The 15,440-nt window shown below is 50.0% G+C and overlaps 1 protein-coding gene across 2 annotated transcripts in view; it reads right to left on the bottom strand.

Moving 5' to 3' along the window:
- Window positions 1-15,440, bottom strand: part of CHRNB1 (cholinergic receptor nicotinic beta 1 subunit) — an 18,452-nt gene extending 3,012 nt beyond the window's left edge. The window contains exons 1-11 of one of the 2 annotated variants that reach the window (XM_084764345.1): window positions 15,290-15,440; window positions 15,055-15,194; window positions 14,458-14,502; window positions 13,292-13,401; window positions 13,074-13,182; window positions 12,673-12,820; window positions 11,903-12,112; window positions 4,646-4,869; window positions 2,963-3,135; window positions 2,493-2,640; window positions 2,024-2,197 (exon numbers count right to left, since the gene is read on the bottom strand). In XM_084764345.1, the coding sequence (XP_084620471.1) occupies window positions 2,057-2,197; window positions 2,493-2,640; window positions 2,963-3,135; window positions 4,646-4,869; window positions 11,903-12,112; window positions 12,673-12,820; window positions 13,074-13,182; window positions 13,292-13,401; window positions 14,458-14,502; window positions 15,055-15,194; window positions 15,290-15,347 (1,506 nt within the window). In that variant the 5' untranslated portion in view covers window positions 15,348-15,440 and the 3' untranslated portion in view covers window positions 2,024-2,056. Of the gene's footprint in view, window positions 1-1,179; window positions 2,198-2,492; window positions 2,641-2,962; window positions 3,136-4,645; window positions 4,870-11,902; window positions 12,113-12,672; window positions 12,821-13,073; window positions 13,183-13,291; window positions 13,402-14,457; window positions 14,503-15,054; window positions 15,195-15,289 lie in introns of those variants that run through there. The other variant, XM_084764344.1, reaches the window with a different exon arrangement.

The raw sequence follows: 15,440 nt of genomic DNA, 5'->3' as shown, positions 1-15,440 counted from the left end.
TGGACTGCATGAGACCCCGTCTCAGGAAAACCCAAAACTTAAAGCTGCACATAGTGCTGACCAACTGTGACCCCAGCATTGAGAGGCAGAGGCAAAGGCAAAGGGAGGGTTGCTGAGAGTTCAAGGCCGGCCTGGGCTGTAATATCAAGTCTGACTTTTTTTGAGACAGGGTTTCTCTGTGTAGCCCTGGCTGTCCTGGAACAAGCTCTATAGACCAGGCTGACCTCGAACTCACAGAGATCCACCCACCTCTGCCTCCCAAGTGCTGAGCTTAAAGGTGTGTGCCACCACTGCCTGGCCAAGACTCTGTTTTAAGCAATAGTAACAAAACCATGAAATTAAAAATGAAAGAAAAGTATACAAAGTGAGTCCAGGACAGCCACCATTACACAGAGAAAAGTTGCCTCGGAGAGAGGGATGGGGGGTGGGGTGGGGGATGGAGAGAGAGAGAGAGAGAAAACCAAAAATGAAGGAAAATAGGGTTGGTAAACAGCACAGGGCAGGGCACTTGCCTCCTGCTTGCAATGTCCTGGGTTCAATTCCAACTACTCTAAAACGAACCAATAAATGCTGTGCAAAACCAACTACGAAAGGAAAACAGCAGTTTGAAAGTCTGATACATGCTGTTTGGGATTGTCTATGGGCACGCACCACTATCTGCTTCATTTTATAGATACAGAAACAGATTGAGTCATTTCGTAGTCTGTGTGCCCAAGGTAGAAGGCAAATCAGGTTGTCTGTGTGAGACAAGGGCTCACGCCAGAGCTTAGCCCATAGCTGTCCTGCCTCACCCAGGACGCCATGCCTGGCTTGAATGAGATCTCTCTGTCCCTCTGTCTCAGTCTCTGTCTCAGTCTCTCTCTCTCTCTCTGTCTCAGTCTCTCTCTCTCTCTCTCTCTCTCTCTCTCTCTCTCTCTCTCTGTCCCTCTCAGTCTCTGTCTCTGTCTCTCTGTGTCTTTCTGTGTCTGTGTCTGTCTGTCTGTCTGTCTGTCTGTCTGTCTGTCTCTCTCTCTCTCTCTGTCTCTCTCTCTCTCTCTCTCTGTGTCTGTCTGTCTGTGTCTCTCTCTGACCTCTTATAGTCTAGTCTTGAATTCAATATTTAGCAGAGGTTGGCCTTGAACTTATAACAATCTTCCCGCCTCTGTCTTCAAAGTTCTGGGCATTCACCACCACTCCTGGTTCTTTTTTATTTATTTTTATTTTTTAATGTTTCTTTACTGCAAATGCAAACTTTTTAGAAAAAAATTTTTTTCAGTCTAAAGGTGGTAATCATCACAAAAATAAATTATAGAAATTTAAAAGCAGACAAAAATGATTAATCACAACATGCAATTGTAGGCAGTATTTATATGTACCCTTCCAGATTTCCTCCCCACCCCTCTGTTGGAGATTCAACAAATGTTAAGACCTTATGGGATAGGATCTGTGCGCACAGCTGGGGACATTGCCTGTCCTCAGAAGGCTTACAATCTACTCGCTTATGATTCTATTTTATTAGAGATCTAAGCCTTGATATTAAGTGTAGCCTCAAGAATAGAAATCCAAATATGCTGGCTCACCAGGCTTGTAATCCCAACATTTGGTAAGCCAAGGAGGTAACATTGCTGGGAATTTGAGGCCAGCCTGGACCACACAATTCCAGGCTAGCCTGGGCCAGAGTGAGATTCTGTCTCAAAAACAACAAAAGCTCAGAAGAACAAAAACCCTAAATAATAAGTAGAAGGACATTTCAGGTGCCACTTTAACACCTTCCCAGAAACTAGACTCTGGCTGGGCGTGGTGGCACACGCCTGTAATCCCAGCATTCGGGAGGCAGAGGCAGGTGGATTGCTGTGAGTTCGAGGCCAGCCTGGTCTACAAAGTGAGTCCAGGACAGCCACGGCTACACAGAGAAACCCTGTCTCAAAAAAAAAAAAAAAAAAAAAAAAAAAAAAAAAAACCAAACAAACAAGAAACAACAAAAATAAATAAAGAAACCAGAAACTAGACTCTTACAGGAGTCAAGAGCCATACGGCACGGTACCTGCAACTCTTGGCAAAAATAGCCCTCTGGTCCTCAAGAAAAAGGTTCAGTAGGGGGCAGATGGTACGAGGCATCTAAGAAAATGACTAGGGTCCCGACGCTGGTGAAAACGATGAACGTCCACAGGAAGAGACGGTCCACAACCATGGCCACGAACTGCCAGTCCTCCTTCAGCTGAGGGTAGGCAGGAAAAAGAGAAAAAGAAGAGCTCCGGGTTCAGAGACCTGGAAAGCCCACCCACTGCAGTTTTCCGCCAAGCTCTTGCGACTTGGAATCTAAGAAAAAGACAAGTAGTGCAGACCCCAGACCCCAGCTAGATACTAAATGGTCAGTCGGCGAGCAGGGGGCGGGACAAAAGCAAGCACGCTTCCAATCAGGAACGGAAGCGCTGCTAAGGGCGGAGCTTGAGGCTGGGGTGGGTGGAGCCAAGGCCGCCCAGCCCGAGGGGGCTCCGCTGTGCTGCACTTACTGCGTCGTGGTCCTCCTGTTCCTGCAGCTGTCGCGCCATGTAGCTGATGGAAGAAATGACCTCACGTAGCTCCTGGGGCAGACCTACAGTCCGGGTTGGGCCATCGATAAATCGTCGCAGGTCCGGGGCAGATGATTCAGGCTGAAACCTGTATGGAGAGGGACTGTTTGACCACACGCTGGGTTCAAAGAGAGCTAGCGGTTCCTGTACCCTGCTCCAGCTGCCTCCTCCAACGACCTGGTCGTCCTCACAGCCTCAGCGAGTCCTTCTGGATTCCCCCGGCAGCACTGACCTCTCCAGACTTTTGCAGGTTTCTGGCTCTTAAAGCTTTAAAATGCCACCTTTGAGCGCCGCAAGCAGCGGCAGGGCTACTACAACTCCCATGATGCTAGACCACACTATCTTCCGCTGGCTTTTCGGGAGCTGTAGTTCTCTCCCTTGCCCAAGCGATTGATGGGTCTAGGTCTCACCTGTTAAGTTTAGGGAAAAGAAAATCATTTGGAGGCTTCCGGATGAAATATTCATCAGTCCCTCGGCCCCAGCCACTTCTTGGAGAAAAAGAGTGTTGTGGTTCCGGCAGCTGGTCCCTCTCAGGTTTGGGCCTCTTCAGACCCAGGTATGGAGGGAGCTTGTGAATGAAGATCTGTAGAGCAGAAGCAACATATTGCAGAGGGCTCTTTTTTTTTTTCCCCCAAGACAGGGTTTCTCTGTGTAGCCTTGCCTATCCTGGACTCGCTTTGTAGACCAGGCTGGACTCAAACTCACGGCGATCCGCCTGCCTCTGCCTCCTAAGTGCCTGTGCCACCACTCCAGGCTTGGAGAAGACTCTAGTGCTTTCAGACCACAAGGAAAGCAGCTATCTATTCCTGCACCAAGTGTCCGTTCCAGTGCGTGTACACTCACGGCCCCACTGAGCTACACTGACAGAACAGCAGCTGCACAGCTTAAGAGATTTTTAAAAATTGCCGGAGAGACGGCTTAGAGGTTAAGAGCACGGGCTGCTCTTCCAGAGGCCCCTGGTTTGGTTTCCATTACCGCATGGTGGCTCACAAAGCATCTGTAAGTCTAGTTGGAGGGTATCTGGTGCTCTCTGGCCTCCTTAGGCACCAGACACACATGTAGTGCGCATACATACATGCAAGCACACAAACATACACATAAAATTATATGTGTGTGTTTGTGTGTGTGTGCATATATATGTGTATTTGTGTGTGTGCGTATGTGTGTGCATGTGTGTATGCCCTTTAAAAGTTCTTTTAGAGCTAGGTGTGGTGACACCTTTAATCCCAGCACTCAGGAGGCAGAGGCAGGAGGATCGCTGTGAGTTTGAGGCCAGCCTGGTCTATAAAGCGAGTCCAGGACAGCCAAGGCTACACAGAGAGACTCTGTCTTTAAAAAAAAAAAAAAAAGTTCTTTTAGGCCAGGCATGGTGGCTCACAGCTGCAATGCCAATTCCAGCACTTGGGAGAGAGAGGCAGGTGGATCTCTCAGTATGAGGCTAGCCTGGTCTACAGAGCAAGTTCCAGGACAACCAAGGCTACACATAGAAGCCCTGTCTCAGGAAGGTTCTTTAATGGCCTGGGAGGCATCCCGAAAAATTGAGGGCCCAACGTGTTCTACCCTGATGGCCACAGCCCTGAGAATGTTTCCTTCTAAATGAGCTGATTGGCTGAAGGGCTATTGTATTGTGAGATGACAAGAGCGGAGAGGGAGAGCACGGTGTGTAACGCTCTGACGCCCAGCAGGCCCGGCCTCCCACACCATGCCAGCCGTAGCTGTCCCTACAGTGTGAAAGTCAAACCCAGGTTGGCGGAAGGCGGGAGCGGCACAAAACCAAACGCAAGGATCTTTTTCATTCTTTCCTTTAAAACAAAGCAAAACAAAACTCATTCTGCCATATGCAGACAGGACCTTACCATGTAGCCCAGGCTGGCCTCAACCTTACCATGTAGCCCAGGCTAGCCTCAACTTTACCATGTAGCCCAGGCTGCCCTCAACCTTACCATGTAACCCAGGCTGGCCTCAACCTTACCATGTAACCCAGGCTGGCCTCAACCTTACCATGTAGCTCAGGCTAGCCTCACCCTTTCCCACACCTGGTTGGTTGTAAGATCAGGAGTTAAGACAGGTTGGAAGGGGAAGATCTGTCTTACCTGGCGGACCCAGAAGGGCATTTGGTGGGTGTGGGGCGAGCGGTGGTGCAAGTTGAGGACCACGACGCTCAGGATGACTGAGAAGGTGACGAGGATCATGGTGAACATGAGGTATTTGATGATGATGGGGACGGCCAGCGAGGTCTCGGGCACTTTGTCCGCCAGCAGCAGCAGGAACACAGTGAGGGTCAGCAAGGCGAAGATGGAGAGCCCCATCTTCTCCCCTTGAAAGGCAGAGCGGACAGCAGGTGGAGTCATCCCTCTCCCTCTCTCTCTCTCTCTCTCTCTCCTTTCTCTCTTATTTTTTTGGTTTGTCCAGACAAGGTCTCTCTGTGTAGCCCTGGCTGTCCTGGACTCGCTTTGTAGACCAGATTGGCCTCAAACTCACAGCAATCCACCTGCCTCTGCCTCCCGAGTGCTGGGATTAAAGGTGTCTGCCACCATACCTGGCTCTTAACATTTTATTTTACTGAGACAAGGACTCGCTGTGTAACCCTGGCTGTCCTGGGACTTGCTGTGTAGCCCAGGCTGGTCTCAAACTCACAGCGATCCTCCTGCCTCTGCCTCCTGAGTGTACAACCACGACACTGGTAGGACCAGTCCTTACCAGAAAGAAATCTCTGTCGTAGCGCCAGGAGTCCTGTCTCCTAAGCGCAGACTTTTGGGAAAGTCATTCGTATGCACATCACTCCGTTATTTGTCCCTCCAGCACAGACTTCCTCTGAACCTCAGACTTACACCCAAATGCCTGCTCAGCCTTCCCGTTGAATATCTACCCAGCATCTCAAACTTGACATGTCTACCACCTGATTCCCTCACTACCAAAGCCGTTCTCCTAGCTGGGGCCGCCACAGTCTGTATCCCAACTACTCTCAAGACTGAGACAGGGGGATTGCAAGTTCAAAGCCTGCTTCTGGGCTACAGAATGAATTCAGGGCCAACCTGGACTGCTTAGGCAAACAGAGCCGATGGGCCTGGGGGTAGGGATACAAAGGAGCTGGTCGAACGCTAACCTTGCTTGCGTGCTTAAGACCCTGGATTCAGTTCTCAGTACCAGAAATGTTTTTAAAAAGGAGGTTGGGATAAAATATAGAGCAAATCAGGCCTAGCTCAGCATCACACCAATTCCAGCACTTTGGTGGTAGAGGCAGGCGGATCAGGAGTTCAATGCTAGCTTCAACTACATACTGAGCTCAAGGCTAGCCTGGGCTACATGAAGCTCTGTCTCAAAATGAGATACACACGCACACACACACGCACACTCTTACACATGAACATGCACACAGGCATGCACAGGCTGCGGTTACAAGGTCTATAAGCATTTTTGGTCAGCTTCTTAACTGATCCTCTTGACTCTGTTTGCTTTCTCCCTGTTTTTGTTTTCAAAAGTTATTTTTATTAACGTGTGTGTGTGTACATGTGTCTGCTGTATATAATCTCTCCGGGGGTGGGGGCGAGGCAGAAGTTGATGTGTCTTCTGCCATCATCCTCCACTTATTTTTTGAGACAGGGTCTCTCACTGGACCTGGGGCTCACCAACTGGCTAGGCAGGCCAGTCAGTTCTAGGGACCCCCTGATTCAGCTGCCCTGCCCCCACACTGGGGTTATATATACACGGGAGCTACCTGTCGCTTTACGTATATATGAAAGGGTCTCACTATGTAGCCTTGGCTGGTGTGGCCACTCACTACATAGACCAGACTTAAATTAGCCTTGAATTTAGAGATCCACTTGCCTCTGCTTAGTGGCGGGTCTGTAGTGTAGGGCAGCTGGGATTAAAGGCACATGCCCCTGCACTTGGCATCGGTGTGGCATCTTAAACTGCAATGGTATTTCACCCAAAGAAGAACCTTTTTGTATTTCAAGATTTACAATTTTCTGTATTGCTCAGGTTGCTCTTGAATTCCAGGCTCTAGTGCTGGGGTTAAGGGCTTGCACCACCACACTTTTTGTATTCTTCTTTTCCAGGCTTTACATTGTGGGCAGGCTGGCCTGGAACTTGTTGGCTATATGTATTTTCCAGACTGGCCTCAAACTTAAGGCCATCCCCCTGCCTCAGCCTCCCAAGTATTATGAGATTGTGGGTGTGCGCCACCATGCCTATCTTCCCTAATTTTAAAACATTATTTTTATCTTGTGTGCATTGGTGTTTTGCCTGCACACATGTCTGTGTGAGGGTGTGGGACGGAGCCCCTGGAACTGAAGTTACAGACAGTGGTGAGCCGCCATGTGGTGCTGGGAACTGAACCCAGGGTTCTCTGGAAGAGCAGCCAGTGCTCTAAACCACTGAGCCATCTTTCTGGTCTCACTTCTCTCATTTTTTAACCTCCCTGTCTTGTGACTGGAGATGGCAATCTTTCACTTGAAAGCTTGGTGCCTGCTCTCTCCTCTGCCTGGCATGCTCTGCCAGAGACCTCAGGGCTATTCTCTACCCCCTTAAAGCCAAATGCTCCCTTTACATTGAGGCATCTGCTAGCACCGAATTGTATTCACTTTTTATATTTTACTATAGTTGAGTTACTCTGTGTACAAGGGTGTGCACATATGTGCGTATGCACACGCACGTGCATATATGGGAGAGCAGGAGCCATGGCCCATGAATGGATGTCGGAGGACAGTTTTCAAGAGCCACTTCTGTTCTTCCAGGATGTGGGAGGTCAAAGTCACCAGGCTTAGCAGCCAGTGCCTTTATTTGCTGAGCCGGGCTAACTTCACTGAGTTGCTTCCTTCTGGCTCCCGAGTGATGGGATCAAAGCTGTGCACCACCATCCCCAGTTTTACTACCCTATTTTTATTTATTTGCTTATTTATTCACTCATCTTTCTTCTCTGGGGCTAAGGACCAAACCCAGCAATGCTGTTTCAAAATTGCAGCCTCCGAGGCTGAGGATGTATTTCGGTTGGCAGAGTGCTTCCTTAGCACACAGGGAGCTCTAGCTACAATCCCCAGCACCCCATAAACTGCTGTGCTCTTGCATAGCTGGGTTCCAGAGCTCCTGAGGCAGAGACAGGAGGATCAGACGTTAGAAGGTTATCTTAGCCATGTAGTGAGTTGGGGTCACCTGGGATGCATCAGACCCTGTATTGAAAAAGCCACAAAGCCCCTGGCCCCGTTCTCATTTGATGTTTTTGTTTGGATCACATTCTAAGTTATTTTAGGGGGTTGTGTTTGTAAGCATGTATGTATGTGTGTTGGCACAAATGCCATGGCATAGACGGCCTGCAAGAATCCATTCTTTCAGGCTGGAGAGGTGGCTCAGAGGTTAAGAGCACTGGCTGCTCTTCCAAAGGTTCTGAGTTCAATTCCCAGCAATCACACGGTGGCTTACAACCATCTATAGTGAGATCTGATGCCCTCTTCTGGTCTGCAGGTGTATACATGCAGGCAGAGCACTGTCTACATAATAAATAAATACATCTTTTTTTTTAAAAATCCATTCTCAAGCCGGGCAGTGGTGGCGCACGCCTTTAATCCAAGCACTCGGGAGGCAGAGGCAGGTAGATCGCTGTGAGTTCAAGGCCAGCTTGGTCTACAAAGCGAGTCCAGGACAGCCAAGGCTACACAGAGAAACCCTGTCTCGAAAAACAAAAACAAAACAAAAGAAAACAAAACAAAAAATCCATTCTCCCCTTCCTGTTGAGTTAGGCTCCAGGGATCAAACTCAGGTTGTCAGACTTGGCAGCAAATGCCTTAACCAGCTGAGCCATCTCTGCAGCTTTGTTTGATTTTTTGGGACCAGAAGTCACATATCTCAGGATGGTCTTGAGCTCGCTAAGCAGAGGATGACCTTAAACTTCTGCTCCTCCTGTCTTCACTCCCATCCCAAATGCTAGGATTACAGGGCTTTGCTACTATGTCCAGTTTATTCTGTGATACGGGTCAAAAGCTTCATGCACAACAGACAAACTCTCTCCCACATCAGCTACCTCCCCAGCCATTTTCGGAGACAGAGTCTCACTTTGCACCTGAGAGTGACCTGCAACTCCCTATGTAGCCTAGGCTAGCCTACAACTCTTGACTCACTTGTCTCTGAGTGCTGGCATTACAGGAGTCCACCCCCATTTTAATCTTCCCAAATCTCTTCCTATTTAATCTCCTCTTTAGAGTCTAGAAACGGGGTGTGGTGGCACACACGCCTTCAATTCCAGCACTCAGGATACAGAGGCAGGCCGACCTCTGAGTTAAAGGCCAGCCTGGTGTACAAACTGAACTCCAGGAACCACGTCTTGAAAAACAAAACAAGCCGGCCTTGGTGGCGCACGCCTTTAATCCCAGTCCTTGGGAGGCAGAGGCAGGAGGATCGCTATGAGTTCAAGGCCAGCCTGGTCTACAAAGCGAGTCCAGGACAGCCAAGGCTAACATAGAGAGACCCTGTCTCAAAACAAAACAAACAAACAAAAAAGAAAAACAAAACAAAAACTGCACAAACAACTTATAATTTTTTCCTACTATATGGTGATAGACATCAGTTTTTTGGCTGACTTGCCCATTGGAATATATACCCAGGAGGTCAGTGATTTTATTTGCTTGTTTATGTGTTTACGGGTGGGTTCTGGAGACTGACCTCAGGGCTTTGTGCATGCATATAAGGTAAACAGTCTGCCAACTAAACTATCTCTCCCCGCCCCGCTCTCACCCCACCAGTGCTGGGGATAAAATCCAGGGCTTCGTGGATGGTGGACTAGCTCCAGTCACACCTGTTCTAGCCCGCTCTGCCATTGAGCTACATTCCTAATACAATTTTATTATTATTTTTGTCCCCTGGTACATTTTCAGTGCCTGGCATATCACAGAAATTCCCCAGGCACAGTTGCATGAACGAATAGACCAGTTTCTGTAGCTTTTTCACAAGAACAATATAGCAATTTGAAGAATCTAAAAATAAAACAGTATACAAAAGTGGCTGATTCTTCCTGTGTCATACAAGGGACCTTACAGACTTCATGAAAGGTACTGAAATAAATAAGCTATACAGTTCGCTCTATTTTGGTCCTGTAATAGTAGGTTCCAAGAATGGCCTGTTCTGGGAGGAAGTGATTGTACTTGTAAGGTTCTTTTTTAACACTGTGTGTGTGTGTGTGTGTGTGTGTGTGTGTGTGTGTGTGTGGTGTGTACACAGCCTTTCGCAGAGCACCTAGAAAGTCCAAGAACAACCTGAGGCTTCCATATCAACCTCAGGCCCTCAAGGTTAGTAGCAAGCATCTTTCCCACTGAGCCATCTGACAGGACCTGGAGGTAAGTGCTTGAACTGCGTCTCCCCTGCTTTCCAGATAGAGGACTGATGCTAGAGATAAGGAAACCACACGGGCTTGCTTATCTGTCTTCGTATTTGCTTACTTTATTTTTTTGGAATTTTTTGGAGACAGACTCTAACCTACGAAGCTCCAAGTGACCTCATACTCACTGGCCTCAAACTCTTGGCAATTCTCCTGCCTCAGCCTTCCAAATGCAGGGGGGGAAACATGTTTTGAATACTGGAGGTACTGACCTGCTGCACAGATGAATTCTCTCCCTCAGCCTCTTTACCTTCTCTATAAATGGAAATGACAACTTGGCACTTATCTGATAGGTGACTGTAAAGATTAGAATTTACACATATAGTTCAACTGTTATTACCTTACATCAATTGCTCAAAAGCAGCTTTTTGAAAAAGCACATTTACGTAGTTCCAACTAGGTACCAGGTATGGTTTTATTAACCCAGTCAATCTTCAAAATAAATTCTGTGCAGGAGGGACAGTGACTGTCCCATTTCCAGATCAGGAAACTAAGGCCCATAGTTGTTACGACACTTGGCCAGGGTTTAGCCTTTTCCTGTATTGTACTTCCTTATAGAGAAGAGGTCAACTGTCATCTCCCAAGGAGACAGCCAGTGAAGGCACCAGCGCGTGCCTGGGAGGTGAGAGGAAGGTGGTTTCCTCGGAATGGGAAACAGAAAAGGAGATGTTCGCTTGGCCATACATGTGGGAGCTCCATGAACGGGGAGGCTTGGACTCTGAGGAAATGTTCCTGCCTGAGGAGAAGCCATCAGCAGAGCACGTGCAGAGCCTGGACTTGTGTCTAATTGTGCCTGGGGGGCGGGGCGGGGACCTGGGATTCCTGATGTCCAGTCCTAAGCCGAGATAGCTCAGTAGTTAAGAGCTCTTACTGTTTGTCAAAATAAGCTTCAGTTTGTCCATTTGACAGACTGAGGAGTTACCTCAACAGACTAGACTGTGGGCCCATATGGGGCATCTTCTTTTTTTTTTTTTTTTGGTTTTTTGAGACAGAGTCTCTCTGTGTAGCCTTGGCTGTCCTGGACTCACTTTGTAGACCAGGCTGGCCTCAAACTCACAGCGATCCGCCTGCCTCTGCCTCCCAAGTGCTGGGATTAAAGGCGTGCGCCACCACGTCCGGCCCATGGGGCATCTTCTTAATTGCCAATTGATACAGGAGAGCCCAGTCCACTATGGGCAGTGCCATCCCTAGGCAAGTGGTCCTAGGTTGTCTAAAGAAAGGAGCTGTGCAAACCAGAGAAAGCAAGCCGGTAAGAGGTGTTCCTTCATGGTCTGTGCTTCAAGTTTGTTTGTTTGTTTTTCGAGACAGGGTTTCTCTGTGTAGTCCCGGCTGTCCTGGACTCCCTCTGTAGACCAGGCTGGCCTCGAACTCACAGACATCTGCCTGCTTCTGCCTCCCAAGTGCTGGGATTACAGGTGTGCGCCACCACTGCCCAGCTACTTTTCCCCATTTCGTTTTGTTTTGTTTTCTTTTTCTTTTCTTTTTTTTTTCAAGACAGGGTTTCTCTGTGTAGCCTTGGCTGTCCTAGACTCCCTGTATAGACCAGGCTGGCTTCGAACTCACAGTGATCCTCCTGCCTCTGCCTCCCGAGTGCTGGGATTGCAGGTGTGCGCCACCATGCCCAGCTGTGCCTCTGTTCTTACCTTGAACCCCAACCTTGGCTTCTCTCAGTGACCAACTGTGACTGTGAGCCAATAAAACCCTTTCCTCCCTTGGTTTTGGTTGGTCTCTTATCAAAGCTACAGAAAAGCAAACTAGGCAGCCGCTCTACCTGATGGTGAGAGTTCAGACCCCAGTCTCCGTCTCAGGAGGCTCACAGATGCAAGGGGCCCAACGCCCCATTTCTGACCTCCACGGGCATTTGTGAGTGCGAGAGGGCACACTCACACAGACCTTAAAAACGAAAACTAACCAGGAACTAAAGGTGAGAAGGAGGAAGCCGAGCCAGCGATGCGGAGAGCCGGGACCCCCGGCTGTTTACCTGCGTCCGGTGGCAGGTAGAAGACAAAGATGGCCAGGAGGGTGATGAGGACGCACGGGGCGATGACATTGACCAGGTAGAAGAGGGGCTTCCGTCGGATGATGAGGTAGAAGATGACTTCCTCACGGTGCCCCCCCTTTCCTCCTCTAGGGTCCCCTGGAAGTTGGACTAACCTAGCGGGTTGGTGGATAATCTCCCACTGGCCACTCTCTGGAGGAGGGGACAGAAGGGGACGCAGTAAGTGAACACAGGTGTGGCAGCTGCCCCAGCCATGGCGCACCGCTAGGCAGGCCGCCCATAGCTGATAAACAAGCTTCACATATTTGTCTTGTTTTTCTGTTTGTTTTTAATATTATTTGTGTGTGTTCACGTGCGCGAGTGTGTGTGTGTGTGTACATGCCACAATATGAGTTCTAAGGTTAGAGGGCAACTTTTGGGAGTCCCTCTCATCCCCCACTGTAAGTTCCGGGGTTAACACTCAGGAGCTTCCACCGCTGAGCCATCTCATTCCTATGTGGGGTACAGTGCGTGTGTGTTTTTTTTTTTCTTTGTCTCCGAAACGTCGTCCAGGCTGGCCTTGAATGTACAGCAACACTCCTGCCAACCCCGCCCTCCTCCCCACCCCCAAGTGCTGGCACTAAAGGTGTGAGTCACCACCACGCTTGGCTTCAGTGCCCATGTTTGCAGCGTCCACAGTCACCCCCATGTTGCTGACCCCACTGGGTGAGGCCTGCTTATCAGCCTTGGGTGTGAGAATCACGCGCACTCACCAATGAAGGTCCCTTCGTGGATGTGGATTTCCTGACGCTCCTGTCCGTCAGGCCCCAGGCCCGTCTGCAGGCTGACCTCGGAGCTGTCATAGCTGTAGGAGCTAAACACCATGGTGCAGTTCTGCCAGTCGAAGGGGAAGTAGGTGACCTGAATGGAGGGAAAGACACTGGAGCTGCCAGAAAACCGGTAAGGACTAGGAAAGATTGGGAGGTCATTGGATCCAAAGGAGAAGGGGACCGACGGCCACGTCAGGGAAATGGCGGAGTACCACAGAGGAAGACAGAAAACCAGAGAAAGTATGCAGGGCAATGGGAAGTCAGGGCAAAGGAGAGGCGAGGGAGGGTCTGGAGGGCTCGGGAGTGTTAGGGGGGAAGCCGGAGAACAGACAAAGCTTGGGAACCTGGATGCTGCAGCTGCTGCGGTACAGGCCAGGGGGTTGCCAGCGCACAGAGCCCTCGAAGGAGACCACGACATTAATGTCTAGGGCAACGTCGAAATTTCCGTCATTGCTGCAGGGAAGAGTTCTCTTTATGTGGGATCTGGACCTGTCCTCAGGAGGACACGCCCCGCCCCGCCCACCCACTGCCCCGCCCCCGGAAGGCTTTGGAAAGAGCCTACTTGTTGAGCAGCACCACATCCGGGAGCCAAACAGATTCAGCAGTGATGCGGAGAGAATCGATGCCATCATGTTCCACAGGGTCCCAGCTTAGCCTGTAGTCCGTCCACTCCTAAGAAAGCAGAGGCTAAAGGGCTGTTCAGGCTAGAAGCCAGGGAGAGGCTTGGGGTGTCTGGGAGGGTGCAAACGGGGAGTAGCTCAGGCCTAACCTGTGGCTCTGCCTTCCTTCTCTGGGATTTACATCTAGTTCCCCACCACCACCCCCACCCCGACCCCCCCTGCACTGAACTCTCTAAAACCGAGGGGCTTGGGGGGAGGGTGTGCTGGAGAGATGGCTCAGTGGTTAAGGGCACTGGCTGCTCTTCCAGAGGACCCAGATTCGATTCCCAGCACCTACATGGAAGTCACAACTATCTGTAACTCTTCTGGCTTCTGCGGGCACCAGACATGTATGTGGTTCAGAGACATATATGTAGGCAAAAGGCCCATCCACATGAAATAAAAAATAATAAAAAAGGGGCTGGAGAGATGGCTCAGAGGTTAAGAGCACTGGCTGCTCTTCCAGAGGTCCTGAGTTCAATTCCCAGCAACCACACGGTGGCTCACAACCATCTGTAATGAAATCTGGTGCCCTCTTCTGGCGTGTATATGTAATAAATAAATAAATAAATATAAAGAAAAGTATTAAAAAATAATTAAAAAGAATAACTGAAGAGATTGCCCTAGGGCATCCTCAACTACAGTGGTTTTCAAACTGCAGTTCGCAACCACTTAAAGGATGGGAATTCAAATTAGTGACCCCCTCCCCAAATTTGTGGGATTTTTGTTTTTTGTTTGTTTGTTTTTTGGTTTATCGAGACAGGGTTTCTTTATGTTATCTTGGCCGTCCTGGACTCGCTTTGTAGACTAGGCTGTCCTTGAACTCACAGTGATCCGCCTGCTTCCCTAGTGCTGGGATTAAAGGCGTGCGCCACCATGCCCGGCTCACAAAACTTGAGTTTTAAATCACTGTTTCTCGAAGCCCCTGCTTCGGTTATTATATATATGTGCTTTATTAAGTCATCGTGCCCCCCCAAAAAAATCTAACTGGGCTGAGCATTCCAAGAGATTAAGACAAAGGTGAGGGTGGGGGGCGGGCTCCCTTCGCTAAGCCACGGGGTCTCCATACCAAGTCTAAGTACACCTTTGTGCTCATTTCTTCATCCTTCTCGTTCTAGAAGGGAAAAATTTAAAGGCATTAAGTGAAATGAAGTGGGAAGAAACGAGGTCTCAGCAGGTCACTTACTCCACAGAAATATACTCCTGCCCTCTAACTCCATCTCACAGGAGTTGAGTGGCTATCAGCCTCGGAAACCAGACCTAATGCCTGCTTGCCTTGCTTTTAACTCCTGGTTAAATCACGGGCCACGCCCAGTGTCTAATCCACTCCACCCCGAGTCTCCGCCCAGGCTCCTTGAGCACCAGGCTCTGCTGGACTTTGCTAGAATCTTACGGAGCCCCGCCTCCAGGCCCTCCCACAGCCGGTCCTCCTGCCCTAAGTCCGCCCACAAGGCGTGCTAGCAGAGCAGTATTCTGGGCTTGTCAACAAAAGAAATAAATAATAAATAAAAAGGTCACGCCCACGAACTCGCTCATTGGTCAGATTTTTTCACCCAATCGCCGCCAAAGGCCTGTCCATCTCTCTGCAGAACCCGCCCCCAGCTGTCTAAAGCCACGCCCCCCAGCCTGTCCTGCCCAGCGACCTCCACCCGCGGTGCGCGCTCACCAGGCTGATGAGCTGCGCCAGGGTGAGGCCAATTCTGACCCCCACGCGGTCTCCCACCTCCCGCGCCGGCCGCACGGAGCTGTCATAGCCCGAGAAAAGTTTCTTAAGCAGTTGGCCTTCGGCTTCCGACCCGCGGGCACCTGATGAAGGAATGCTCTAAGTGAAGCTCCGGGAGCCGGCTGCGACCATCGCCCCTGCCTCTGCCCCTGCCTCTTCGGGGCCCAAACTGACTTACCTGGGGCGAGGGGCGCCCCGAGCACCCCCAGAAGCAGCAGCAGCGCCCCTGAGGTCATGGCCCTGCCGCTTCGTTCAGCGAGTTCGTCCCGAGAGCGGCCCAGGCTGCCAGGACAAGGGAAGTGACGAGGCGCCCCAGGAATGTGCACCTG

The sequence above is a fragment of the Acomys minous genome (assembly GCF_964271855.1).
Source record: "Acomys minous genome assembly, chromosome: 16".
Lineage (NCBI taxonomy): Eukaryota > Metazoa > Chordata > Mammalia > Rodentia > Muridae > Acomys > Acomys minous.
The sequence above is the reverse complement of the archived record's forward strand: the minus strand, read 5'-3'. Positions and strand labels throughout refer to the sequence as shown.